We start from the raw sequence: 23,854 nt of genomic DNA on the forward strand, positions 1-23,854 counted from the left end.
CCATAAATTATACAATCATAAACGTTACGAATTTTAGATCAATGATATTTTGGTAGAATTTAGTACCCCTTCCTCAAGTTCTTATCTAATACTTCAAGAATACAATTAAAAATTAGGGGCCACAGAAATATATTTTTTTTAAACATTTGAATCAAGATTTTCGGTTTATTTCTTTCACGGCTGTAGCGATGTACGCTGCTATAGCAATAACGGTAAAGTGTATAGATCGGTAAAAAAAATCCCAAAAGTATGCCTTTTTTAAGTTTTGTGCTTAAGGAGAGATTTAATACTTTTTACAAAAAAAAAAAAAATTAAATCTGTAAAAAAATGTTTATTCCAGTGCTCCCCAAGTCCAAAAAACGTTCTTTGTCAAGACTTGTTTGTGCGTATGTATGGTGGCCTGTATTTGGTCTGGTCTTATAACTGTGGACCTCGTTGACCGATTTTCTTCAAACTTTGTGGGCAGTACTTACTAACTTCGAGGGAAATAAATGTACTTAATTTTTTCATAAAATTGATAAAACAGGTGGAATGTTTTGGCTGAAATCGAATTTCAAATCTGTACTATCGCTGTGATGTCATATGACCTTGAACTGTGTGGTACCATGAGACATTGCTATGCTGTGACATCATCAGAGACGGTACAGAATGGTGAGGTGATCGAGCTGATGATGTAATAGTCTTATGAAATATAATTATGAAATTTTTGGGACGTTAAGGGGGCATCATTATTAAAATACAACCTCATTTCATCAGGGTACGTGAAATCTTTCACTAGCCGTAACTCGCAAACGAAGCATTTTAGGATATATGTTTATATTAACTTTTTCTATTATTTTCACAAGTAGAATAGGTTGTGAAAGTCCCGGGAGAACTTCGTGAATACACTCAGTATATATATTGTATGAATTTGAGTTTATAAAGGAATAAAAATATTCTTCAGTGAAGTTAGTTTGCATTGAAATGTTATAATGTAATTGTAGACCATAGATTTTATTATCTCTAGTTATTAAACTGATGTTTCAAATTAATCTATTAATACAATTACTGAGAATATATTTTTCTCATTTATTTATTTAGTCTATCTCCTACCAGCTGACTGAGGATATTACATTCGCTTTGATACATGTTTGTTATCGCATGCCACTTTTTTTCACTTTGATGCAACTTCAGATTTCATGAGAAAATAACATTTATTTAGGGTGGAATAATTAATTTTCTAATGAAAAATTACAAAACACTTTAGATTATGTTGACACAGTGTACTGACGAATCGTACGTATATCAACGATCTACGTTCTCTAATCTCTTTTAATTACCGTTTATAATATGCAAATTTAATGCTAATTACACAAGATTATGTCGATATAGGTACGATTTGTCAGTACGAGTCAACATAATCTAAACAATCTACGTTCGCCAACAGATATATTTTTTGTTTATTACATTGTAATAACACGTTTAATACGTTGTTTTTTTAGAGTTACATCAAAAAATGTGAAAAAAAAAATTGCGGTGCATTAACAATCAAGTACCTTAGCTTCTTTTGTATGATACACTGTAAATTACTTTTTGTAGCATATGAAGAAATGTTACGCCTAACTGGGATTCAAACCTAGAATTTTCTGAATAAAAGGTGAACATGCAATCAGTTACATGTTCTACATTATGCAAACATTCAGGTCATGAATATCTATTTTCACTATGAAAATGAAGTACATGTAGCAAAGCATGGTCTGTGAATAAAAAAGTACATAAATCATATTCAATAATTTATTATTCTTATAATAAACACTGGTTAAATATAAAACAAAATTATCAATAGCATTACGATTTGCCATTTACTCTTCCTCGTTAAAAAAGCAAGTGTAATATCACATAAATTATTTATTTTGAAAACATGTTGATGCTAAATAAGTTAATGGATCATAATGAATTTTGTAGCGTGTGAAAAATGCCATGTTTGACCGGTTAATTAATAATTATAGAATATTATGCATTATTTACCAGTTAATAGCGTAATATAAAATAAATAACTAATAACGCCAGAGAAGTCTTGTTATTCATACCTTTCCAGCTTTTAATGTTCCACCTAATAATGTCCCAAAAGTGATTTATCATAAAATTATCACTACCCAATATCCAGACAACAATCAATATAACCTATATGAATTACAAACATCATTTAAAAATAATCGATTTTCTTTTACAAATCGAAAACTGTCTACAACGAAATTCGATTACTTTCATCTTAACTCAGAAACTCTTCATAATTGTGGCACAATATTGTAATGGTAGGCGTACTATTATTTTAGTTTCATTCTAACAACCGCGTGGTTGTACGGTGTCTTTTTAAGCTGGTCTCGGGTTTGAATCCCAGCAAACGCCCTGATATACTTTACCTTTTACCCGGATCACATTATTTGTAAGGATTTAAGTACAATGTACCCAAACGGTATAAAATCAGGTTTGATTGCGAATCATATTATTCGTAATCAAACCTTAGACCAGCTTATAAAAGCCACCATACCAGCTTTCCAGATACTGCTTAAGTTACGTCATTACAATTTATCTTTTTTCTGCAAGACTGGGTGCAAAGCCCAGTTACTTCCGTAATTAGTCTTTTACAGTTTAAATCTATATTTTTAAGATGGTGATGAACCCAGTTAATTACGTTGTTTATTGATCCTCAAGTTATTCAATATCTTCCTTTGTTTGAACTTCTTAGACATACTTTTGCAGAAATAAACATAAGCCTGAACCTGTATGGAAATGTGCTTGTTTTTAATATTTTTCGGATGTGGTAGAGAAACTTCTTAAACACGTGGCTGCATAATGTAAATGATGTAATATGCTGCGAGTGTTTGTTTAGGATGTTTTTGCGAACTGCAAGGTTCTTTTTTTGGTATTGATGTGAACAGTGTAATGCATACTTATTTTTACTAAAAAAATTATCAGACTTATATTTAGTGCACTAATTTGTATTAGTGTAACATAGATCCATACAGAACCTTATTTCTAATTACAAAATAGTCAATAATAAACGTCAAAGTTTTGGTGGGTTGAGTGTGTTTTGATATCACTGGCTGGTATAACATTGAATTTGAAAATCCATTTATGATCCTGAAATAAAAAAACTCTTCACATTCATTTATAAATTTTCCCTGAATATTTGTAAACCATATCATCTATTACAGGAATTATTAACTCCCCAAAAAGGAAAATGTATTTAGAATGTATGTAAGTTTGTTCCAGTATAGAAGTTCAATGGCTGAACTGATTTAGATGTATGAACCCACATTGGAATCCTTACGTTACCAAGTGTGTCATAGGCTATATAAAAATGTATCTATATGTGTATGTATATATATGTTTAAATAAATTTAAAAAATTATACTTTATACAAAATTGTCACCTGCAAGCTCTTTAATATTGCATATTAGTAATTATCGTATAATAAAGAGCAATGTTTGTCAGCAATGATTTTTTTTTGGCAATTGTTTTTTAATTTTTAATATTTATCTCTTGTTTCTGCTACAGAAAATTATTTTTGCTATAAAAATATTATACAAGAAATTAGTTTTTTCATAACTCCCTTACTTTAACTTTACCCTTAACCAAATTATTATGTAAACTTAATAAAGAGTTCTTTTTATAAAAACTAAAAATAACTGAAACTTAATTTTTCTTAGTTTTTACAGATTTTCTTTACGTTATCTCAGTTCCTTTAATTGCAGTTTGATGATAAGATAACTTTACATTACACTGAAAAAAGTATGATGTAAAAGTTCAGATTGCCCTTGGATCAGAAGGTAAACTATTGTCTGATTCAGAAAACATTTTTGCAAAAAACACTGCATAATATAAAGAAATCTTGCAATGTGTATGATTGATTTATAAAAAACTAAACAATACAAACAATGCATATTAAAAAAAAAACCCAGGGCAATGATACTTTAAAAATTATTTTATCCTTTAATTTTGATCTCAGAGGACTGCATATGCATGTATGATTAGTAATATATATCAGTTTTACTAAATTCCAGATTGCAAATAAATTAATATATATGTAAGTGTGTTTGCATGTCAAGCAGATGTTATTTGTCCTCTTTTTTTAATATTTAAGTGGGATGGGAGAACATTAGTTTTATTTTTTTTTTATTACATCATTTACGTAAAAGTTTCCTGTATGTTTCTGGTTTATTGATCCTGTATTATTGATAAATGGTTTTGTTTTTATTAAATGTAAGTTTATCTTATGTCATTATAAATGTCATCATTATGTAGACTTATATGATTAGTTTACAAGTACATTGTACCTTACTTTATCTTCAGATCCTATGTATATGTGTAAGGTATTTATTAATCTATAACTTAGCATAATAACCTACAAGATATTTTTTCCTTTTTTTTTTGCTGGCTGCTATAACCAATGAACCTTCTCTGCTGCATGAACCTAACATACTATTAAATTCTCATGTATGTGATTAAATGATTTATTTCTTAACTTTTATTTTCTCTTTCTTCATCAAAATGTTAAGATAAGAAAAAGAGGTAAGTATAAATAATGTGAAGAGATAAATATAATTGTGCACTATTTTCAAAAGCTTAGGATCTGACTTTGTTTGAAGTAAAATAATTTTTCCACTGTATTTTTTTGGGAGTATCTTATTTATTATTATTCCTATTCTGATATTTTTGTCTGATTTTGTCCTACGTATTCCAGATTTGATTAAAATCATACTATCTTTTTTTTTGTCTTAGATTTTTAATTTTATAAGGAGCAAGTGTAGTTCCGTACACCTGAGCCTAAAAGGATTTTTGGATTTCTATCTATCAGATACTATTAACCCTGTTTATCTCTATATGTCTTAGAACCTTTCTTATCAACTGAGAATTTTTACTTGGAAGAGTTGATATTCCAAAAATTATATTCTTCTGGAGTCCATCATTCTAGGGTTCCTGGTCTCTGACAATTATAATCTACCTCTGAGTAATCCTGAAAAAGGCCCACAATTTTCAGATGTAATTTTAAACTAATTACTTACTAATCTTATATACTGTTCCTGGTTAAATAATATGTGTTTCAGTACTATTATTGGTTAGAAAGTCAGTTTCAGAATTATTCTTAATGCTTCAGTAATTTAATTTACCTTCTTTAGTTTGCTCTATACTAAACTCTAACCCCATCTATTTATTTACTACTGACATTCCATGCTCTGACTTGAGTAATGTCATTTTCTAATATTTTCTGTTGATCTACTCTTTATTAATTGCAACCCAGAAATTTTATTAGCACATTATTTTATCTCTGAAATATTTATTTAGAGGATGGAATCATATACTATTAAAAAAAAAGAATGAATCATTTATCAGTAAACATGGCTGTAGTTTTCCTCTGGTAATATCAATGTTAATTTATTAATAAACAGCTTTAAGTTTCTGTTGAACAAGCTGTATTTAGTTATAATAATTTAATAAAACTATCAGTTCTGTTTTAAAAGTTAGGCATCATAGGAATCAAATGTTAAATCCTGATTCAATATTACTTGTGCTAAATTCAAATTATTATTGAAAATAATAAACAAGAAATTATTGTCTTTTTTTAAAATTTTTGTTTTAGTTACATAATTTTATAAAAAAAACATGGTTATTCCAAAGCTTAATTATTGCTGTTGCGGTTGCTCTTTGAGAACTGGCTCAAAATTTATTGCATGGTACTCATTTGTAAGTATATTGCTATTTATAATATTATTATGATAATGTTTTTCTTATAATAGAGTAGATTAACAAAAGAAAATATATTTTCAACAAAAAAAAAAAGCTAAAGAACATTTATTTATTCAACATTTATCTACACAGATCTTCAGCATTAAGTCTTTCTGAACATTTATGAAATTAAATAGAAGGCTTATCGCAAAGTCTTTGGGAATCTATTACTTTTGCTGGTAAAGAGATATAAAATTTCAAAAAAATATTTTCTTTTTAATTGTCATTAATTAAAGAAACAATATGGTCCAAGTTTTAGGAAAAAAGGTATCAGTCATACAGGATGCAGCTTCAAATAAAGATACAGAGAGCATAATTTAAAAATACTTCACAGGAATGTTTGCCAGCTGGCTTATAATGCAAATCACAAATCCGACATTAACAATAAAATCTTCATATGTAGAAAAAAGACCACCACATCTTAACATACTTGATTGTTTTAAATTAAATATGTGAAAATCATTACAATTGTGTGATTAAATCACTTTTTTAACCACATTTTGGGTGTTTGTATGTGTATGTAACTTACTAAATCAAGAAAAGTACTGGCAATAACATCAGATCATACCAAGATGGAAAACAGTATCATTACTAATGCTTGCAAAAATGTTGAAATGTAACAAAATACATTTTTTATGATTTTCCATTAAAGAAATCAATAATTTTCTATGAATTGGTGTGAATTTTACTAAAAAAAATATTTGTAAACAGTTTTTGAGCATAATCCTGTATTCCAATTTATTTCAATAGTCATCTAGCATAGCTGTTTATTTGTGAATAATTTTACATAATCATCTTTAGGATAAGACTGCACTAATTATTATTATTAATTTATTGAAATCATTATTAAATATGCTGCAGCCTTTCTTCTACATTTATGGTTTAGTCTACAGCAAAAAAATCCCAATTTTCAACACTTTTGTTTTAGAACCACTTATTGAATTCTGGGACTGGATAAGCTGCATTAAAAAATTACGCTATTATTTGATTTTAAAAAATGTTCTGCAGCATCTGTTTGATATGCACTCATATTGAATGTTTTTATAAACAATTTTTTCCCTATTCAAATAATATAATCTAACTTTATGTGACTTGTATTTACAAGGGTGAGTTAATATGTAAATTATTTTCAGAATTCTGTTGATTATGAGCAAATATTTAATTTGCTCACAAGGCTGTAGAATAGTCAATAAATATATTTTATATTTATTATCCTGGTTATTTTTTTGTCATAAAATGCATTTTTAAAATTTACAATGTTTGATAAATATATTGTTAACTAGCAGACCCAGCAATGCTTTGCTATTGTTAAATTTGAGAATATATATAGATTAAATGAACACAATTGAAAGTCTGATAAAACATTAACAAAATGTACATTACGGAACTTCACAAAATTTAACCTTTCTCCCTTTCATCCCTTTTTCATGTTTATCATATCCCATTTCTTCCTTTCCTCCCCATTTCCTTTTCTTTCCCCCATTTAGCTTTCCATTATTTCCCTTTTCCCCTTCCTCTTTTCACCCTTTCCCCTTTCCATTTCCCCATTTTACCTTTTTTATTTTTTCCATTTTCTCCTTCTTACCTTTTTCGATTTTTCCCTTTCTCCCTTTTTTCCCATCCATAGTCCAGTAGTTTTTTAGTCTACAGCGGACATACAAATCGGAAACAATGAAATGGAATTGTAATATATTTAGTATAGTGTGTGTGTTGCTTTTATGACCAACAAATAGCGCTGCTTTTAAAAAAAACGCATGTTTCTACCTGTCTCAGGTGTGACATCTTAGGTATACGTAATAGGTATATAAAAGCACGCGTGTATTCGAATGCAACATTGTGTCAAAATTTCAAAGCAATCGTTGAAGAACTTTTGGAGATTTAAGGTTTTGAACAAATGAACATTTACATTTTTATTTATATAGATTAGAAATTTAGAACATGAAAAATCTTATTATTACCCATATAAAATTAGGCTCTTAAATATAACACAAATAAATATTATTGAATAAAGAGTTCTTGTTTATAAATCCATTAGAAATGTTTAATATTAAAATACATACTTACATACACATACACACACACACACACACACTTTTATGTACATAAATATATACACACTTTTTTCTATCAACTGACATCAAATTTGTTGATTTGTTTTTATGTATGTATTATTACAGTCAAAGAAAAAATTTAATTAAAATCCTGACATTTTGTGTTTAATATATTTGGTTATACTAATTAAAATTCTGCTAAATCCTAACAAACAGGTTTTTCTGTAAAGAAATCAAAGTAGTGGAAGATGGGTAAAAAGCTATAAACTATTTACTTTATAACATTTTATCAGACTATTCAATTATTTACAAAGTTCCCAGCAATTTGGTTTTTATTTTGCTATAATACAATAAAAAAATCTCAATTATTTACAGAATTCCCAGCAATTTGGTTTTTATTTTACTACAATACAATAAAAACAAAACAAGTTATTATGTTTTCTCATTTTATTCACTCCCTCCAACCCTCTTTTTCAGTGAAATAGCATTTCTTATCATAGTCTTTTTGGTTATCTTAATAACTAAAGAACAAACAAAAATGAAAAAAATTTGAAAACAAGTTTTAGAGATATTTTTGTACAATTTGTTTCTTCAGCATTATCATCATCACTGCAGCTGCTACCTCCACCCACCTCATCATTTATTTAAATATTTACAAACTGTCTTTTATCTTATTTACAGTGTGTTTCTATGTGAAATGTTCAGATATATTTGAATGCTTATTTTGTTGCTGTTTTTAGACGCCTGAAAACCTCTTATTAAATAATTTGATAATCTTGTATATTTTATTATGTTAATTTCAGATAAATCATATTTTATTATTATAAAACAGGAAATTTTTTTTTTTATTGGTTGTTTTATAATAACTTTATAACTACAATGAGAGAATATTTTGGAGAACTATGTTTTAATAAGTGATAACTGGTCAGGTCTCACTTCTATCGCTCAACTGTCTAGCCAGGGAGCTCTGCCTCCTGGACTCTCAGGGCCCAGGCAAATCCTGGAGCTGACTCAGAGGTTCCCCTAATGCACAGAGCTTGCTTCGCTTGCCAATCTCCCAGAGCTTGCTTCACTTCCCATTTTCACAGAGCTCACTTAAACTGCTATTCCCATCTAGCCAGAGGACTTCACCGTCTGGACTTCTGCAATGTTGGTTACCCTCATGGTTGTGAGAATAATACTCATAAATAATGATTAAAGTATTCTGGTTTTATAGAAACCTGGAAAAAAAACTAAATTACAAAAAACAGAATAGTATTAACTATGGTAACTAAAGTACATACACCTTTCATGATGAAAATTTAACTTACAAGGTGTGTGAGAAAAGTAATGAGATTGGTAACACTATGAGCGATCTGGCAACGCTGTGTCTACCGGTCTGTGCTAGACCGGTTTGTTCATCCCTTCCATATTTTCAGTACGAGTTTCAACTTCATTCAACCAACACATTATTTTTGACAGCGCCATCAGTGAAGTTGTGTTACGAAAATGGAGCATTGGAATTTAGAGCAACGTTGTGCAATCAAGTTTGTGTTAAACTTGGGGAATCCGCGATTGTGAACGTTCAAAAGTTGAAACAGGCCTATGGGGAATATTGCTTATCAAGAGCACAAGTTTTCCGCTGACACAAATCATTTTTGGATGGATGCAGACAAGTGGATGCTTCATCATGACAATGCCCCATGTCACACGGCCATTTCCATCAGGGAATTTTTTACCTCAAAACGCTTTCCTACAGTTCTTCAACCCCCCTATTCACCTGATTTGTCCTTGTGACTTTTTCCTTTTCCTGAAATTGAAACATGTCTTAAAAGGGCATCATTTTGGAACTCTGGAAAACATTCAAAAGACTGTAACCAACCAGTTAAAAGCCCTACCAGTTGAAGCCTTCCAGTGCTGCTACCAGGAGTGGGAACAACGAATCTGCCGGTGTATAGCTGTCTAAGGGAACTACTTTGAAGGGGATAATATCGTTGTTTGAAAAAAATAAAAACTTTGGTAAGTAAAAAATCAGTCTCATTACTTTTCTAACTCACCTCGTACTTTTGTTGCCATCGGGACAGAAATATAATAATGAAGTAAAGGGATTCATTTTATTTTTCTTTAATGAATATTTATAATTTATAACTTCACCCCCAAGGGAGCTAGGGCCTCGGTCTATGGCTTAAAACCTTCTCTGGGAAAACATGAATAAACCCTGCAAATGTGAAAGCAATTAGTTGATTGGTTCTTGCATGATGTTATAAACAAACCCATAAACAAAAAAACTTTTGACTTTATATATACTACAATGGGTTTACAGTTATATTGATATATATTTATAAAATTTTATACTGTTCACTGTCTGCTGGAGAAAATAACTAAACACTATTATTTCATTAAAATTAATTAATCTCTAGTTTTCTGTAGTATTAACTACATAAATTTCTATAAATAACAAAGAAATAAAAAATTTCATATTTTTAGAGAAATTTATAGTTATTTCATGAAAAAATAACAAACATATGACGCATATGAATGTTTTCAAGATAGAGTTTTGATTTTTTTTTTCAAATATCTACACTCTATATTTTCTGTTATATATTTTATTTTTTAATTGGTACAGTTTGAAATCTGTTCTAATGAATGATTAGATTTTTTGTAAACCAGTAATTGTCAGTAATTTTACATGGATTAAAATGCTAATTAGAATAACCCATTTTAATAAATAGATTTTGATTTCTATTAGTTATTAAATGTTTGCTAAAATGTTTCTCTTTAATTGAAAAATTTAATATTTATTCTTTTTTTTTACAGATATCTTCCTTAATTTTTGTTTCTGCATTAATTGCAACTATAACCAAGTTTAGTGCATTTAATACTACTACTAGTTTATCAGGGCCTGATATTGTACAAGGTAAGATAGATTTTTTTAATATAAATCCTCATAGTTACATTAAAATAATATTTGAAAAACAATATTTTTTAACAGTTCTGACGGTGAGTATTGTCCCTCTCCCTTAAATTATTGTCATCCTTGCCCAAAATAATTCTACTTTTCAGCAAAAGATTGCCTATAATAAGAAAGATGTTTCTGTAATTAAATTTGTTCTATATGAAGTAATCAGTACTGTTGGGTTTCTTTTTTTTTATATAATGATCATGTTGGAGGTGTTGTATGAATTTATTCAAAAATTTGTAAAAACATCTCATGTCTTTCTGCTGATGACAATTCAAAGTTAGTTCAGCTGATATGATTAGGATGAGGTTGAGTTACTTATAAGTGTGAGTAATCTTGAAATGTTTTTGTACGAAAACACTTTATGTTTATTGGTAAATGTTCACAGTAATATACTGGTTGTTTAGAGAGTAATATAGTTTTTCTTCTCATTACATACCTTATAAGGATAATAATCATTTTTCATTTGATCTTGGTAATAATATACTAATTAAATTGTTACTAGGGTTAATTTTTTTTTAGACTCGCTGTTGACAGTGATTGGTTAACATGGAATTTGGGTGATAAAAGTCAATCTAAACAAAAAATGTGCTGGTATTTTTATTCTCAGAAGAATACCATATCTTTGTAGCTTAGACATTAATTTCGGTTTCTGTACTCTATACACACACATACATATATATATATATATATATATATATATATATATATATATATATATATATATATAGTGCATTCAAAAAGCAACTACACACCTGTCATACACTTGTACAACAATACATAACATCAATTTACCTTACAGTAGTTGTTGGAAATGGGCCTCCATGGACATATGTGCATATGTTTCTTCTCGTTCTCAAAGACTCTCAGAAGTTGTTCATGTGGAACGTTCCTGGTAAAATTGTGAATAGCAGTTTGAAATTCCTGGAGAGAATGGGGGTTTCCTCAATAGACATTACTTTACCATAACTCTCAGAAGTAAAAATCCAGTGTGCTTAAGTCTGGAGAATGAGGTGGCTACAACCCCTTAGAAATGATTTGAAAACCTCTTGCAGTAACTTCACAGACTGCCTGGCTATATGCACAGTTCCACTGTTTTTTGAATCCAAGCATTACTAATTTCGTCTTTGGTTAGCTTTCCTTGGTGAATGATTTCACAACAATGAGCAGAATTTAATGTATCTAAGAAGAAATTGGGTTTAACGATCTTTTCCAGGATACTGCAATCCACACCCCAATCTTCTGGTCACACACAGCAGGTGTATAACCAGAATATATGTATGCAGGTGTATTGTATATGGCAGGTGTTGACAGACCATAAACCTGAGTTCTATGCATGCACATGGCCTTACAGATAGAAGCATGCCTCATTGGTCTAGAAAACATAATCTAAAATATCAAGAAAATTGTCCACTAGAAAAAATTTAATTTGTCATAAAGGAAAGTTAGATAATTATTTAATTGAAAAAATACCTAAAACTCTACTACTTGTACTAAGAAGAATGATTTCATAGTTTAAAAGTTGATGTTTATAAAGGCGTTTTAAAAGTGCACAGTACTATTTTGACAGCAGATTTAGAACAATAACATAAACAAAAAATTCTTGTTAACATCTCTTGGAAATGCTTTGTTTTTATGTTATGTTAGTAAAATAGTTTGTACTGATCTCTGTTGCGGATGGTAGCATCTCAACCTTTCATCAGGAAGTCCTGGATTTGAATCCCGGTTAGTCATGAGATTTTTTGTACGCTACAAAATTCCATTTCCATATCCCACGCAGAAGCTTGAAGCTTTTGTGGTGATATCATCAAGAAAAAAAAAGGTACAGAAAATTAATTTGTAGCAGTCGGTTTATATAAAATTGCCCTTTTAACCCAATAAACTTGCGGCATATACATAAATATATATACATTTATAAATACGGAAAAAGAAAATACAAAAGTATTCTAATTAGATTAACAATAATAATGAAGTTTCAAATTTTGTCAAGGTACACAGTTCACAATCAGAAATGACAATCTGGATTACACTGTATAATTTACGAATAATAACAATAATAATGTTTGTAAAGATTGCAAATCTGAATTTGATAGATACATTTTCCAAACCAAGAAAGCACGAGAGTTAAATATGCAAACTGTGAAATGTATTCTGAGCAATTTTTCATTAAAAATTTAAGGAACATAAAAAATCCAAACAAAGAATCAATGTTTACAGATCACATTATAGATATAAACAAAAGATTTAAACATGAATATCAGTTGTGGTATAGAAATAAAAAAAAAAAAAAAAAAAATATAGAAGAAATGTCACATTAGTGGGGGGGGGGGGGGGTCAAGATAAATTTTGTAAATTCATATTTGTGAAATTATTTTATACTTTTTTTATTAGCTCTACAGCTTTTATAATGATACACTTGTTAACATTAATCACTTTTAATATATATATATATATTAAAAACAAGATTTAGCACAATCCACCACAGTACAGAATCAAATTCATTTATACATTGATAGCACTTTCAAGGAATTCCTCTTCATCAGTTAGTTAAAAACAAAAAAATTTTTACTTTTAACATTTTTTAAAAACTTCAAAATCACACATTAAAAATATTGTTGCATATATATATATATATATATATATATATATATATATATATAATAAAAATAATAAGTAATATATAAATAAATAAATAAATAATATATATTTAATATTATTAGTCAACCAATTAAAAAATTAAAATTCTTTAACTTTGTTTGTGGCCAGCCACTAAATACAGCACCGTATTAATATAATATAAATTTTACCTAACATAGACAAAAGTGCTGTTATCTATAGCAGCTTTGATAAAAAATTATTATAAAAACTGTCTGCAGATTGATCAAGCTAAATTTCCATTTGTATTTTTATATATGATATTTTCCAAAAATGTCAAATTTTTTATTATTAATATAATAATATAATTCTTTTGTGATTTTAATTATTTTTAAATTAGTTTCTAAATCAGCAATGGAATGTTTATTCATTATTAGACAGTCAGCAACATTAGAGAATCCCCATTTTATTGTTTTTATAATATCTAAAATGTTCTGCAAATCTTTCTTTAAATGATCTATTATGTATTAAACTCTATTATATAAGTCAAACAATCATATAATATGACATTTAAAAAACATAATGATTATTATGACATTAATAGTTTATGTGGTATCTATAAAGTAATATGCAATGACTGTGATAAAATTTATATTGGGAAACTAATAGATCATTTAGAGCAAGATTTGCAAAACATTTTAGATATTATAAAAACAATAAAGTGGGATTCTCTAATGTTGCCGACAATCTAATAACGAATAAACATTCCATTACTGATTTAGAAACTAATTTGAAAATAATTGAAATCAGAAAAGAAAATTATATTAATAATAAAAAACTGGACATTTTGGAAACATATCATATATACAAATACAAACGGAAATTTAGCTTGATCAATCTGCAGACAAAATTGATAATAATTCTCTTATCAAAGCTGCTATAGCTAACAGCACTTTTGTCAATGTCAGGTAAAATTTATATTATATAAATACAGCGCTGTATTTAGTGGCTGGCCACAAATAAAGTTAAAGAATTTTAATTTTTTAATTGGTTGACTGCATATATATATATATATATAATATATGTAACAATATTTTAATGTGTGATTTTGAAGTTTTTAAAAAATTTTATTTTTAATCAACTGATGAAGAGGAATTCCCTCGAAAAGGCCATCAGTGTATAAATGAAAAAAGAAAATAATAAGATAAAGTAAGAAATCTTATCTGATTCTGTACTGTGGTGGATTGTGCTGAATTTTGTTTTTCCTTTTAATCAATTAGTACAGAGGAAGATATGGACAATAAAAAAATTTATTCTACTAAATTTATATAGGATTGATATAAAATGAATTTTGCAGTGCTTAACTGATGATCAAAAATCTTCTTCAAGATGGGCCAAAACAAATATTATGTCCAAAAATTAATAAAAACCAAAATTGGAGGTAAAAAAAGTAATCATTTTTATGTTTTTAATTACATTAAACTATGAAACCTAAAAAAACAATCACCTAATCATTAATCCTTGATTTAAATTTTTTTTTACTGGATGTAGTAAATATACATTATTTTACTATTATTAGTTCACTGTACAAAGTAGGTAAACCAATGCATTACTCTAATCATGATTGTGGTTACTTGTTATAATTTCAAATTTTGAATCATCTTTTGATAGAATTGATTTAACATTTGCTTTTAGAATGCTTAATAATTATTTTGACTGCTCTGATTTTTTACAGTTACTTAATTTTAATATTCCTAGTTGTTACCTTGGACACAGTTCTTATTATTTTTATACAGATGTAAATTCACAATAGAGATCACTGATATCCTGATTATCTGTACTTTGGCATTGTCATACTGACTGGTTTGACACTTATAATACTAGAGTATATTCAATTTCTAATTTACCTAGAAATATGTTATTATTTGAATAATATTTACTTTGAATTATTTTATAAAGTCTATCTTATGTATTTGTATCCACTGGAAATTTGCTATTTATTTAAATAAATTAAAAATTATTTTACTGCATTTGTATTTTGATTATATTTTTTAAAATTTATTTCAGATTCAGAGACACAGCTAATTATTTTAATTTTTATAAATATATTATTAATAATTACAAGTTTTATATTAATAATTGGGACTCATAAGGTGAGAATTAATTATTTACTGTTTCTGTACTAACCATATAGTTAAGAATTCAGCTCTCTGTGTCCAAGTATTTAATGAATATCTTAACTTAGAATAATTGATACAAAACTCTGTACTATTCCTTGCCATTTCTCAATTTTAAAGCTGATCCAAACCTACAGCCAATCAGTGACTAAATTTAATATAGTCCATGGCCAAAGCTTCTTTCCATGCAGAAATAAGGGTTCTCTTGGTGACCCCCTCCCATGCCTTGTCGAACATCTTGAGGTAGGGGACAATGTGAAAGTGGTCTTTCCAAAACTCTCTGAGAGTGACATTGGCTCCTTCAGTTGACTTAACACTCAAAGAGTGCTTTTTAAAATTTTAAATGACCTGCTGGTCCATGGGCTGAATTGGATCTTGATGATTTAAATTCTTCCATGAAGTCATCTTCTGGGCCTGGAGGATGTGCAGGAGCATTGTCTATAACAAGCAAGGCATGGCGTAGCAAATTCATCTCAGCAGATACGTTTTTACAGACTGACCAAACACTTCATTGATCCAATCTGTAAAGTGGTAACATGCCTCCCAAGCCTTGTTGTTGGATCTCCACATGACATTTATCCTGCTCTTCTGAACTTTATACTACTTGAAGGCTCGTGGATTGTTGAATTGTATGGCAAATGAGCAGTGGTTTAATTTTCAAATTGCACTTGCATCTGCCCAAGATAACAGTATGAGACTGTCTTTCATTGGCTTGTGGCATGACAATGCCTTCTCCTCTGCAGTAGTACAAGTTCACTTCGGCATCTTTTTCCAGAAGTGACCTGTTTTATCACAATTAAAAACCCATTGTGACAGATAACCCTTGAAATTCACAAGCTTCTTGAATAAGCTGATGAAGTTCTTGGCTGCCTTTGTGTATAAGCTTGCTGCTCCTCCATGCCTCACAATGCTGAGGATACCAGTTCTCTCAAACCTTTAGAATCACTTGCCTTGAATGCTTCTTCTTCATCCATTGATGATCCTGACATCTTCTTAATGACAAGCAAAAATTAGTTTCGCCTTCTCACAAATTATGTTTTTGTTAATAGTGTTGCCTTATATTTGCTTCTTGTTGATCCATATGAGAAGCAATCTTTCAACATCGTCGAGAATATGTGGCTGTTGCATAGAAATTCTTGTGATACACTTTGAAGCATCAATCTCCTTAATCTTACATTGTTTTTTGAGGATAGTGCAAGTCGTTGATGTAGACCAATTGTATGTGAGTGCTAAGTCGGCCACACTCATATCTTGCTCTTACTTCTCAATGATTTGGTGTTTGACTTCTACGGTGATTATTTTTTTCTTATCCCTGTCTTCTTGTGACATTTTCTTTGGAAACAAACGTGTAAGCATGCTTAAACTAATACTTAAAAACTCTTTTTTGCACTAAAAAAAATACACAGTAATGGTCTGAATACAACTTTCACAAGCAACAGTAAGATGCTAGTTGAATGAATGCTAAACACAGACTGATAGCTGAGATGCAGGCAGGATGTGATATCAACATTTCTCCTTGTCGCTTGTTTTGTGAAAAATTGCTTGTTAAGGGAGTCATTTCTTTACATTTTGTTTTGCTTATTATGCAAATCACTTGTTTTGGGAAGTGCTCGTTAAGTGAGGTTTGACTGTATGTGATCCAATCTTTCTTATTACGTACATAAGGTACAAGTCAGAATTACTATCTCTTAGAATAATAGCATTCCCTATACATCCAAACCTTATGATGAATATTGTGAAGGTTATATGTTTAGGATTGAACAGCATCTGGATTTCATGTACTGATGTATATTTTGGTCAAAGAAAAAAGCAATAGGAATTCACTTCAGTTCTCATTTTCTTAATAAGCCTGGTGACTTGCATCTCACATCTGGTTGCCTATAATTGTAAGCTCTTCTACTCTGTATTTTTGTGATTAAAAAAATTAAAATCGATTAATATGTATGTATGTATGTATGTATGTATCTATTAATATGTCATTTTTTTGTTATTTTACTTAAATTGTCACAGAACTCATTTTATAAGATGAAAATTCAGTTTATATTTTGTTTTGAACTTATATTGACACTTTTGTTTTGAAATATACTGAAATTTTTTATGTTCAACTTTTAGGAGTACTGTTGCTTGATGCTTCCATGGATTGTAATTTATATAATTGTAACAGTTTCTGAAATAATTGATTTAATTTTGGAAGTAGTTAGAATGTGTTTTAACACAAAAGATTTTGAAGGACTACTTGCAGCAGGTGAGTGAATATCCTTCTCATTTCAAAACTTTAAAATAAGCTAATTATAATATTTTATTACATTTTCTTGCATTTTGTGTTGTTAAGGTCCTTAACAACACAAACACATGAAGTATATATATGTGTGTATGTGTGAGCACTTATGGTTCAGTACTTAACCTAAATTATCACACTATACAGAAACAATTTTTTTGCAGCATGAAAATTCAATTAATTTCACTTTATATTTTTTTAGAACTTATCTTAAAGCACTTTGTGTGAAACATTCACACACACACACGCGCGCGTGTGTGAATAATAATTATTAAAGAAATCATGGTAACTAGTTTTTGTAAGATTTATATTACATTCATTTTCATTTCAGGTGTACAAACATACTTTTTACTAGTGATTTATAGTTACTACAGAGAAGTTAAAAATGCTGCTGAAAGTGGAGATGGATACCTTCTACAAGATTAATTTAGGTAGTTGTGTATTCACAATAATATTTCTATATATACAATTTATATAACATGATATTTGAAGCAAATTTAGAACTCATGATTCGCTGTAGTTATATTATGTATATCTATTATTACTTTTTTAATCAAGATTATACAGTACATAAAGAGCCATTTAGAAAGTTCTTGGCTAGACAGAAAACCAAAACTTTTCCAGAAGTTTTTTATTTATTTTTCAACATAGTCACCTTGTATTTTGACAACCTTTTCAATGCTTTAATACCCTCAGAATAATGTGATTTGTCAAACCCTGCAAAATATGCGGCTTGTCTCAGTTTTGACCTCATCCTTTGAAAAGAATCTTCCAATGTAATACTTTTTAAAGTTGGGAAAGAAGAAGTAATCATTGGGGGCCAAATCCAGTGAATACAGTACATGGAGAAGCACTTTGACACATAGTTACGGAATATTGCATCAACAACCTGAGATGTGTGTGCAGGCGCATTATGATGGTGAAACAACACTTTCTTTCTGGTCAGATGTTTAGCCTGAACAGTAATCTTCAATTGGTCTTGTAGTGAAGTGTAATACTCCCTGGTGATGGTCCTGCATTTTTCCAGGAAGGCTATGAACACCATCCCAAGAGAATCTCCAAAAATCATAGCTGTGTCTTTTCCTTCAAAAGGAATTGTTTTTGGTTTTTTGGTCCAATTTTCCCTGCTTTCACCATTGTTTGGTCTCTGGCACGTAATAGTGACTTCATATTCATCTACTGTTAAAAACATAGAAGAAACTCAGCGGACTTGCATTTAAATAATTCTTAACACCCTCGAGAAGTGCTCAGTCAAATGTATTTTGGTTGACCGTGAACAGGCCCAGCACCCATTGAGTGGAATGTTTTTTCACATCAAAAGCATTTCATAAAATGTAATGAACATGGTCTACTGAGATGTTTGCAGTGGCAGCAAGCACTGTATCTTCAGTAGGCATTCATATAATATGGCAATGTTATGGATTTTTGAGACGATTTCATCAGTCATATCAGTTTTTCGGCATCCTCATCATTTATCATCTTGAATGGATGTATGACCCATTGAAATTCAGCAGCCCATTTTTTTTACCATTGAAAACACATTCTGTATGACTGATTTAACTCTTTTTGTACATCAATTGGTGTTAAACACTTCAATACAATATAACAGCTCAAATTTCATTTTATCAAATTCTAAAAAAATATCAAAACTTATATGCTCTACTCAATCATCACCAACAGGCTACTAAATGCACGTTTCTGAAACTTTTATGAGTAGCTTCATTTATAGGATCACAGTTGACAAATATCGTAGTCAATTAGTCATACTTCTGCCATCTTTGTGTCAGGCTGAGAACTTTCCAAATGATCTTGGTGTTCTGTTAATTAATTATTATTGAAATTATTCTGCATGAGGAGAAGAATATTGAACAAACTGTTGCTCAAATTTTTTCCTATTAAATTTAAATGAATAATAATAATTTAATATATTATTATTATTAATATATCAGATTTATGTATTAGTTGAGAAATTTTTACTTCTTTCAGAATTTTATGTGTACCATCACTTGCTTCAGCAAATAATTTATAAGAATCTCTCTCCTAGTTTACAATTAAAAGTATAATAACACAAGGGCCACAATTTTTGTTCCTACAAAAGTATAAAATATATTTTTGAATCAGATACTGGATAAGAGTATTTTAACTTTATTTTCTAGATCAGATAATGACATGTTTATTGCAGCTATTTTTAAAATGGATAGTAGTTTACTTTCAAAAATATTTAACCGTACATGAAAGTTTTAATAAAAAATGTTATTTTTCACAAATTTTGTGTGTAGATGACGATAGAATCTTTTATAACAAATTCAACATAATATAAAACTAAACTCTTTATACCTCTTTAGAAAAATATTTTTTTAATTATGGAAATATTGTCTAGTATTTTGTTAAATAATTTTTCTTCTTTTAGAATAATTTGAGAAAAAAAAAATTAGATGTAAGGTTTTTAAAGAAAATTTCATACTCGATTGAAGTGCATGTGCTAATTCATTGCTGTTTTATATAAAATTATACATATTAAAGGCAAAAGTAGCATAACAAAACTTTTTGACTAGTTTGGTGCTATTCTCTATTACTTTCTGTTCTATGCTAACAATTTTAATTCAAAGTATTTTCTATTACTCGTATCTTTTCCACATCCTCAATTTTCTATTTCATATATTTTCATTTTTGTCTTCCTCTACAGTTTTTACACTTAAGAGAATGTTGTAAATTATCTTTAGCATTTCTTTGTTCAGATTTTTTCTTGTTATTTCTTAAACTTTAAACTACACTCCTCATTACTAAATTGTGATCAGAATCAGTGTCTGCTCTTAGGTACATTCTACATTCCATAATTTGGTTTTGAAATTTCTGCCTCAGCATTATAACATTTTTTTTATAATTTCCTGAATCTTCTAGTCTCACCCACATGTACCTTCTTCTCTTATGATTGATTATTAAACAGTGTTCCATAATCATTAGCTTATTCTTAGAACAAAATTCTAAAAACATAGTTCAGCTTTCATTTCTCTGATCTAGCTTACAATCTTCTCTTTTTGAGCTCTCTAATCCTGTAATTCAGGTTTTTATGTGTTTAGAATGGAATCATTTACAAATATATTACTTTTCCAAGTTTAGAAAGGTCAGTTGATGCACAGGTTGGAGGATGGATTGTTGGACTGATGTCTGTTTTCATGCTATCTATGATGTCGATACAGTACACTATCCCCTCCAATGTACTATTAGAAGTACCAATATTACTTCAGATACTCAAACTAATACTACTGCACACCTATGTGTTATACTTTGTAAACTTTGAAGAGTAATAATTTATGGTGATCAGGTGATCAGCAGAACAAAATACACACAGCACAGTTTGATAAGAAGGTTACCTATCTGCAGGTTGAGATCAAACCTCTTTTAATTCTCTTGAGTGTTTCAAGCTCAAGCATCAAAAAAACTGAAACCTCTTTGATTCTGGAAAATCTTTGGCACTGAAAATTTAAATTTACATTATTTTATAAAGAAAACCTTTAGGATAGAAAGTTACAGCAAATACAGCAGGTTTTATTTAATGCAAAACTGCTAGTACAGAGTGGTAAAGTGAAATAAATTTAAATTTGTGTGAAATATCAAAGTACAAAGAAAGATGAAACTTAATATTCATATTTCAATTAATGAAATTTTAAAATTATGGTACTTTTCAGACATTTGTAATTCTTTCATTGTTTTAAATTCCTATAAAGTTATTAAAAAATAGACATGATATTATAGATTAATAATTTTTTAATAAATAAAAGAAAAACTACTGTGTTATTTAGTGTGAATTTTTTGTAACAAATTTTGATAGCAGTATGATAGGTTACTGTTTTCATTGTAAGTGGTCCTTTAGTTCCAAACTACCATAAGAAATATATGGCCCATGCTACTTATTAATCTCAATTATCATGCCATTGAATATAAGTAAATTGCTAGTTGATTATTATGGAGAAGGATCTATTAGATTCACTGAGGGCATATCAAACATGCTTGAAATTGAAATTTACTTATTTCAAGGATACTTACTGTTTTAATTTTCTGTTGCATGTAAGGATGTAGAAGTGCACATATTTGCAATATAATAATATATTTTCTATTTTATAATTTGAAATATAAATTGTCATGTCTGATTATGTGTATATTAAAAGACAAGAATTTGCTCCTTTATTACTAGTATTTAGTGTTTTTGTATTTAACAATTTATTTATTAATTTTATCTTGATGTTTTTATTAAATGATTCTACATAACAATTTTGTACTTTGAATTAAGAATAAATTTTATTTTTATTATTGTTTTCTTTTTTTTAATTTTATTGCCATAAATAATATAGTTTCCTTCTTATTCATAATCTTGTTTTGTTTATTTTTTTGTCATATATTTATTTATTTCTCTGGCTATTTAAATTTATAGCAATTAACGAATTCTTCTAATTACTGTGTTTACCTTTTCTTTCTGTTCATCTATTGCATAATCTATGTTTCTCTTACTTTCCTTCCTTTACAATATCATACGAATTTAATGTAAACAATCATCTAACATGGAAAAACAAATTCAAAATTTTAACAAAGTTATAGTGTACTTTGTGATTTTTGCATTTTAAGGATTTTGATAGGAGGTTCTTAATAATAACTTTATATATTTCATTAATTACAACCATCTTCTGAAGAAACTAGCAGAGGTAAAGCATTCACTAGACAAAATAAAATTTTATGAGCTATTTTTGCTCTAACCAATCAGAGACTCATGTAAAACAAATTTGAAAAATTATGGGATTATGAGATCAACTTCCTATTAAGGGTTATCTTGATGTGGTTTTTCAATCATTGTTAAGGACTGTGAAAGTTTAGCAATTTATTGAAAAGCAACATTGGCAGTTAACTTAATACATTTTTCTAATCACATCCCTTCTACCATCATTCACGTATCAATTCCTTTATTCTTGACATTTGTACTTTATACCTCCCACCACATTCTAAACTATAGATTACGACGTCAGAGACTTATTCTCCCAGACTCTGTCTTGATATTTAATAAAAGGGGATTTTTAGTCATCATGACTCTTGGAGCTGTAATTTATGTTCTGCCAAAGGATATGTTAGTGGGAAACTTAAATAAGATTTAAATCTGTGAATTCTTAATGATGATTTTCCTACATTATAGAAATGTAGGAAATATATCGGCAAGTGAACTAATAGTTATTTCTCTGTGCCGAATTACTCTTACTTCTATTGTGTGGAAGGTAACTGAGGGTGATTTCAGTGCCTCCTATCTCAGGACTACTAGACAGACAATGGCATAACATACAAGTATCCAGATGACGTTGCCAACATATTGGGCAGTATCCAGCCCTAGAGTTGAGTTGGGATTGCACAAGTGATCAGACGTGTGTAGTTTTGCTCCGCTGTTTTTGGTGTTTTGGACTGGTTTTTTGGTGATTTTTAAGGTTCTTTGGATTGGATTTTGTTGGTGTATGATTAATGGATATAAACATGTAATTTGGTGAGTTTCGGACGACAGACTATTTAGTTATTTTTATTTTTCATTTTTTTCCTACACTGTAGTGTAGGAAATTGGTCGAATTTAACCTTGTAATTGGTTAAAAATATTCTAAGTTGAAAGACACAATAGTACAAGTGTGTGACGTCATTTAGTTGTAGTAAACAGTACATTGAATATTTTTCGCATTTGAGGTTAAAATATTCTAAGTCCTAGCCATCTCAATTATAAGGGGGATTCCTTTTTTACATTTTTCTGGCTACCCGTCCCTTCTAGACCCAAATCTTCCAGGATCTCCACTGATCCAGGCCTCCTCTACCTCCTAACTCCCAAACCAAAAAAACTCCACCAAACTCTCCCAAAAAAAATCCTTTCCTGGCCAAATCCTTTGTAATCCCCGACCGTTTGACCCTTGCACAAAAAAAATCCCGACCTCACTTTTGGAATCATACAAATTACAACCACCCAACACCCCCAACAGAATTCCCCCCCCCCTCGCGAACTGACCACCCCCGGAATTTACCCTGT

The 23,854-nt window shown here is 29.3% G+C and overlaps 1 protein-coding gene and 1 long non-coding RNA gene across 2 annotated transcripts in view; one reads left to right on the plus strand and one right to left on the minus strand.

The window, feature by feature from the left end:
* Positions 1–684: 684 nt before the first annotated feature.
* Positions 685–20,160, plus strand: LOC142331538 (uncharacterized). Its single transcript, XM_075377527.1, has 7 exons — positions 685–757; positions 5,624–5,727; positions 10,617–10,716; positions 15,421–15,506; positions 17,643–17,775; positions 18,140–18,239; positions 19,795–20,160. Exons 2-6 carry the CDS (start codon positions 5,647–5,649, stop codon positions 18,232–18,234), a joined length of 495 nt encoding a protein of 164 aa, XP_075233642.1. The 5' UTR covers positions 685–757; positions 5,624–5,646; the 3' UTR covers positions 18,235–18,239; positions 19,795–20,160.
* LOC142331540 (uncharacterized) overlaps positions 6,523–23,854 on the minus strand; it is an 88,946-nt gene continuing 71,614 nt past the window's right edge. Inside the window, exon 2 of the long non-coding RNA XR_012758032.1 lies at positions 6,523–9,040. This is a non-coding gene — a long non-coding RNA (uncharacterized LOC142331540). The remainder of the gene's footprint in view (positions 9,041–23,854) is intronic.

The sequence above is a fragment of the Lycorma delicatula genome, chromosome 10, assembly GCF_047948215.1.
Source record: "Lycorma delicatula isolate Av1 chromosome 10, ASM4794821v1, whole genome shotgun sequence".
Classification (NCBI taxonomy): domain Eukaryota; kingdom Metazoa; phylum Arthropoda; class Insecta; order Hemiptera; family Fulgoridae; genus Lycorma; species Lycorma delicatula.

Bases quoted from the DNA above. Each gene is read 5' to 3' on its own strand.
- LOC142331538 (XM_075377527.1), top strand. From the start codon at position 5,647: ATGGTTATTCCAAAGCTTAATTATTGCTGTTGCGGTTGCTCTTTGAGA. The intron at 10,717-15,420 runs GTAAGATAGATT...AATTTATTTCAG, and splicing joins AGGGCCTGATATTGTACAAG to ATTCAGAGACACAGCTAATT. The intron at 15,507-17,642 runs GTGAGAATTAAT...TTCAACTTTTAG, and splicing joins TAATAATTGGGACTCATAAG to GAGTACTGTTGCTTGATGCT.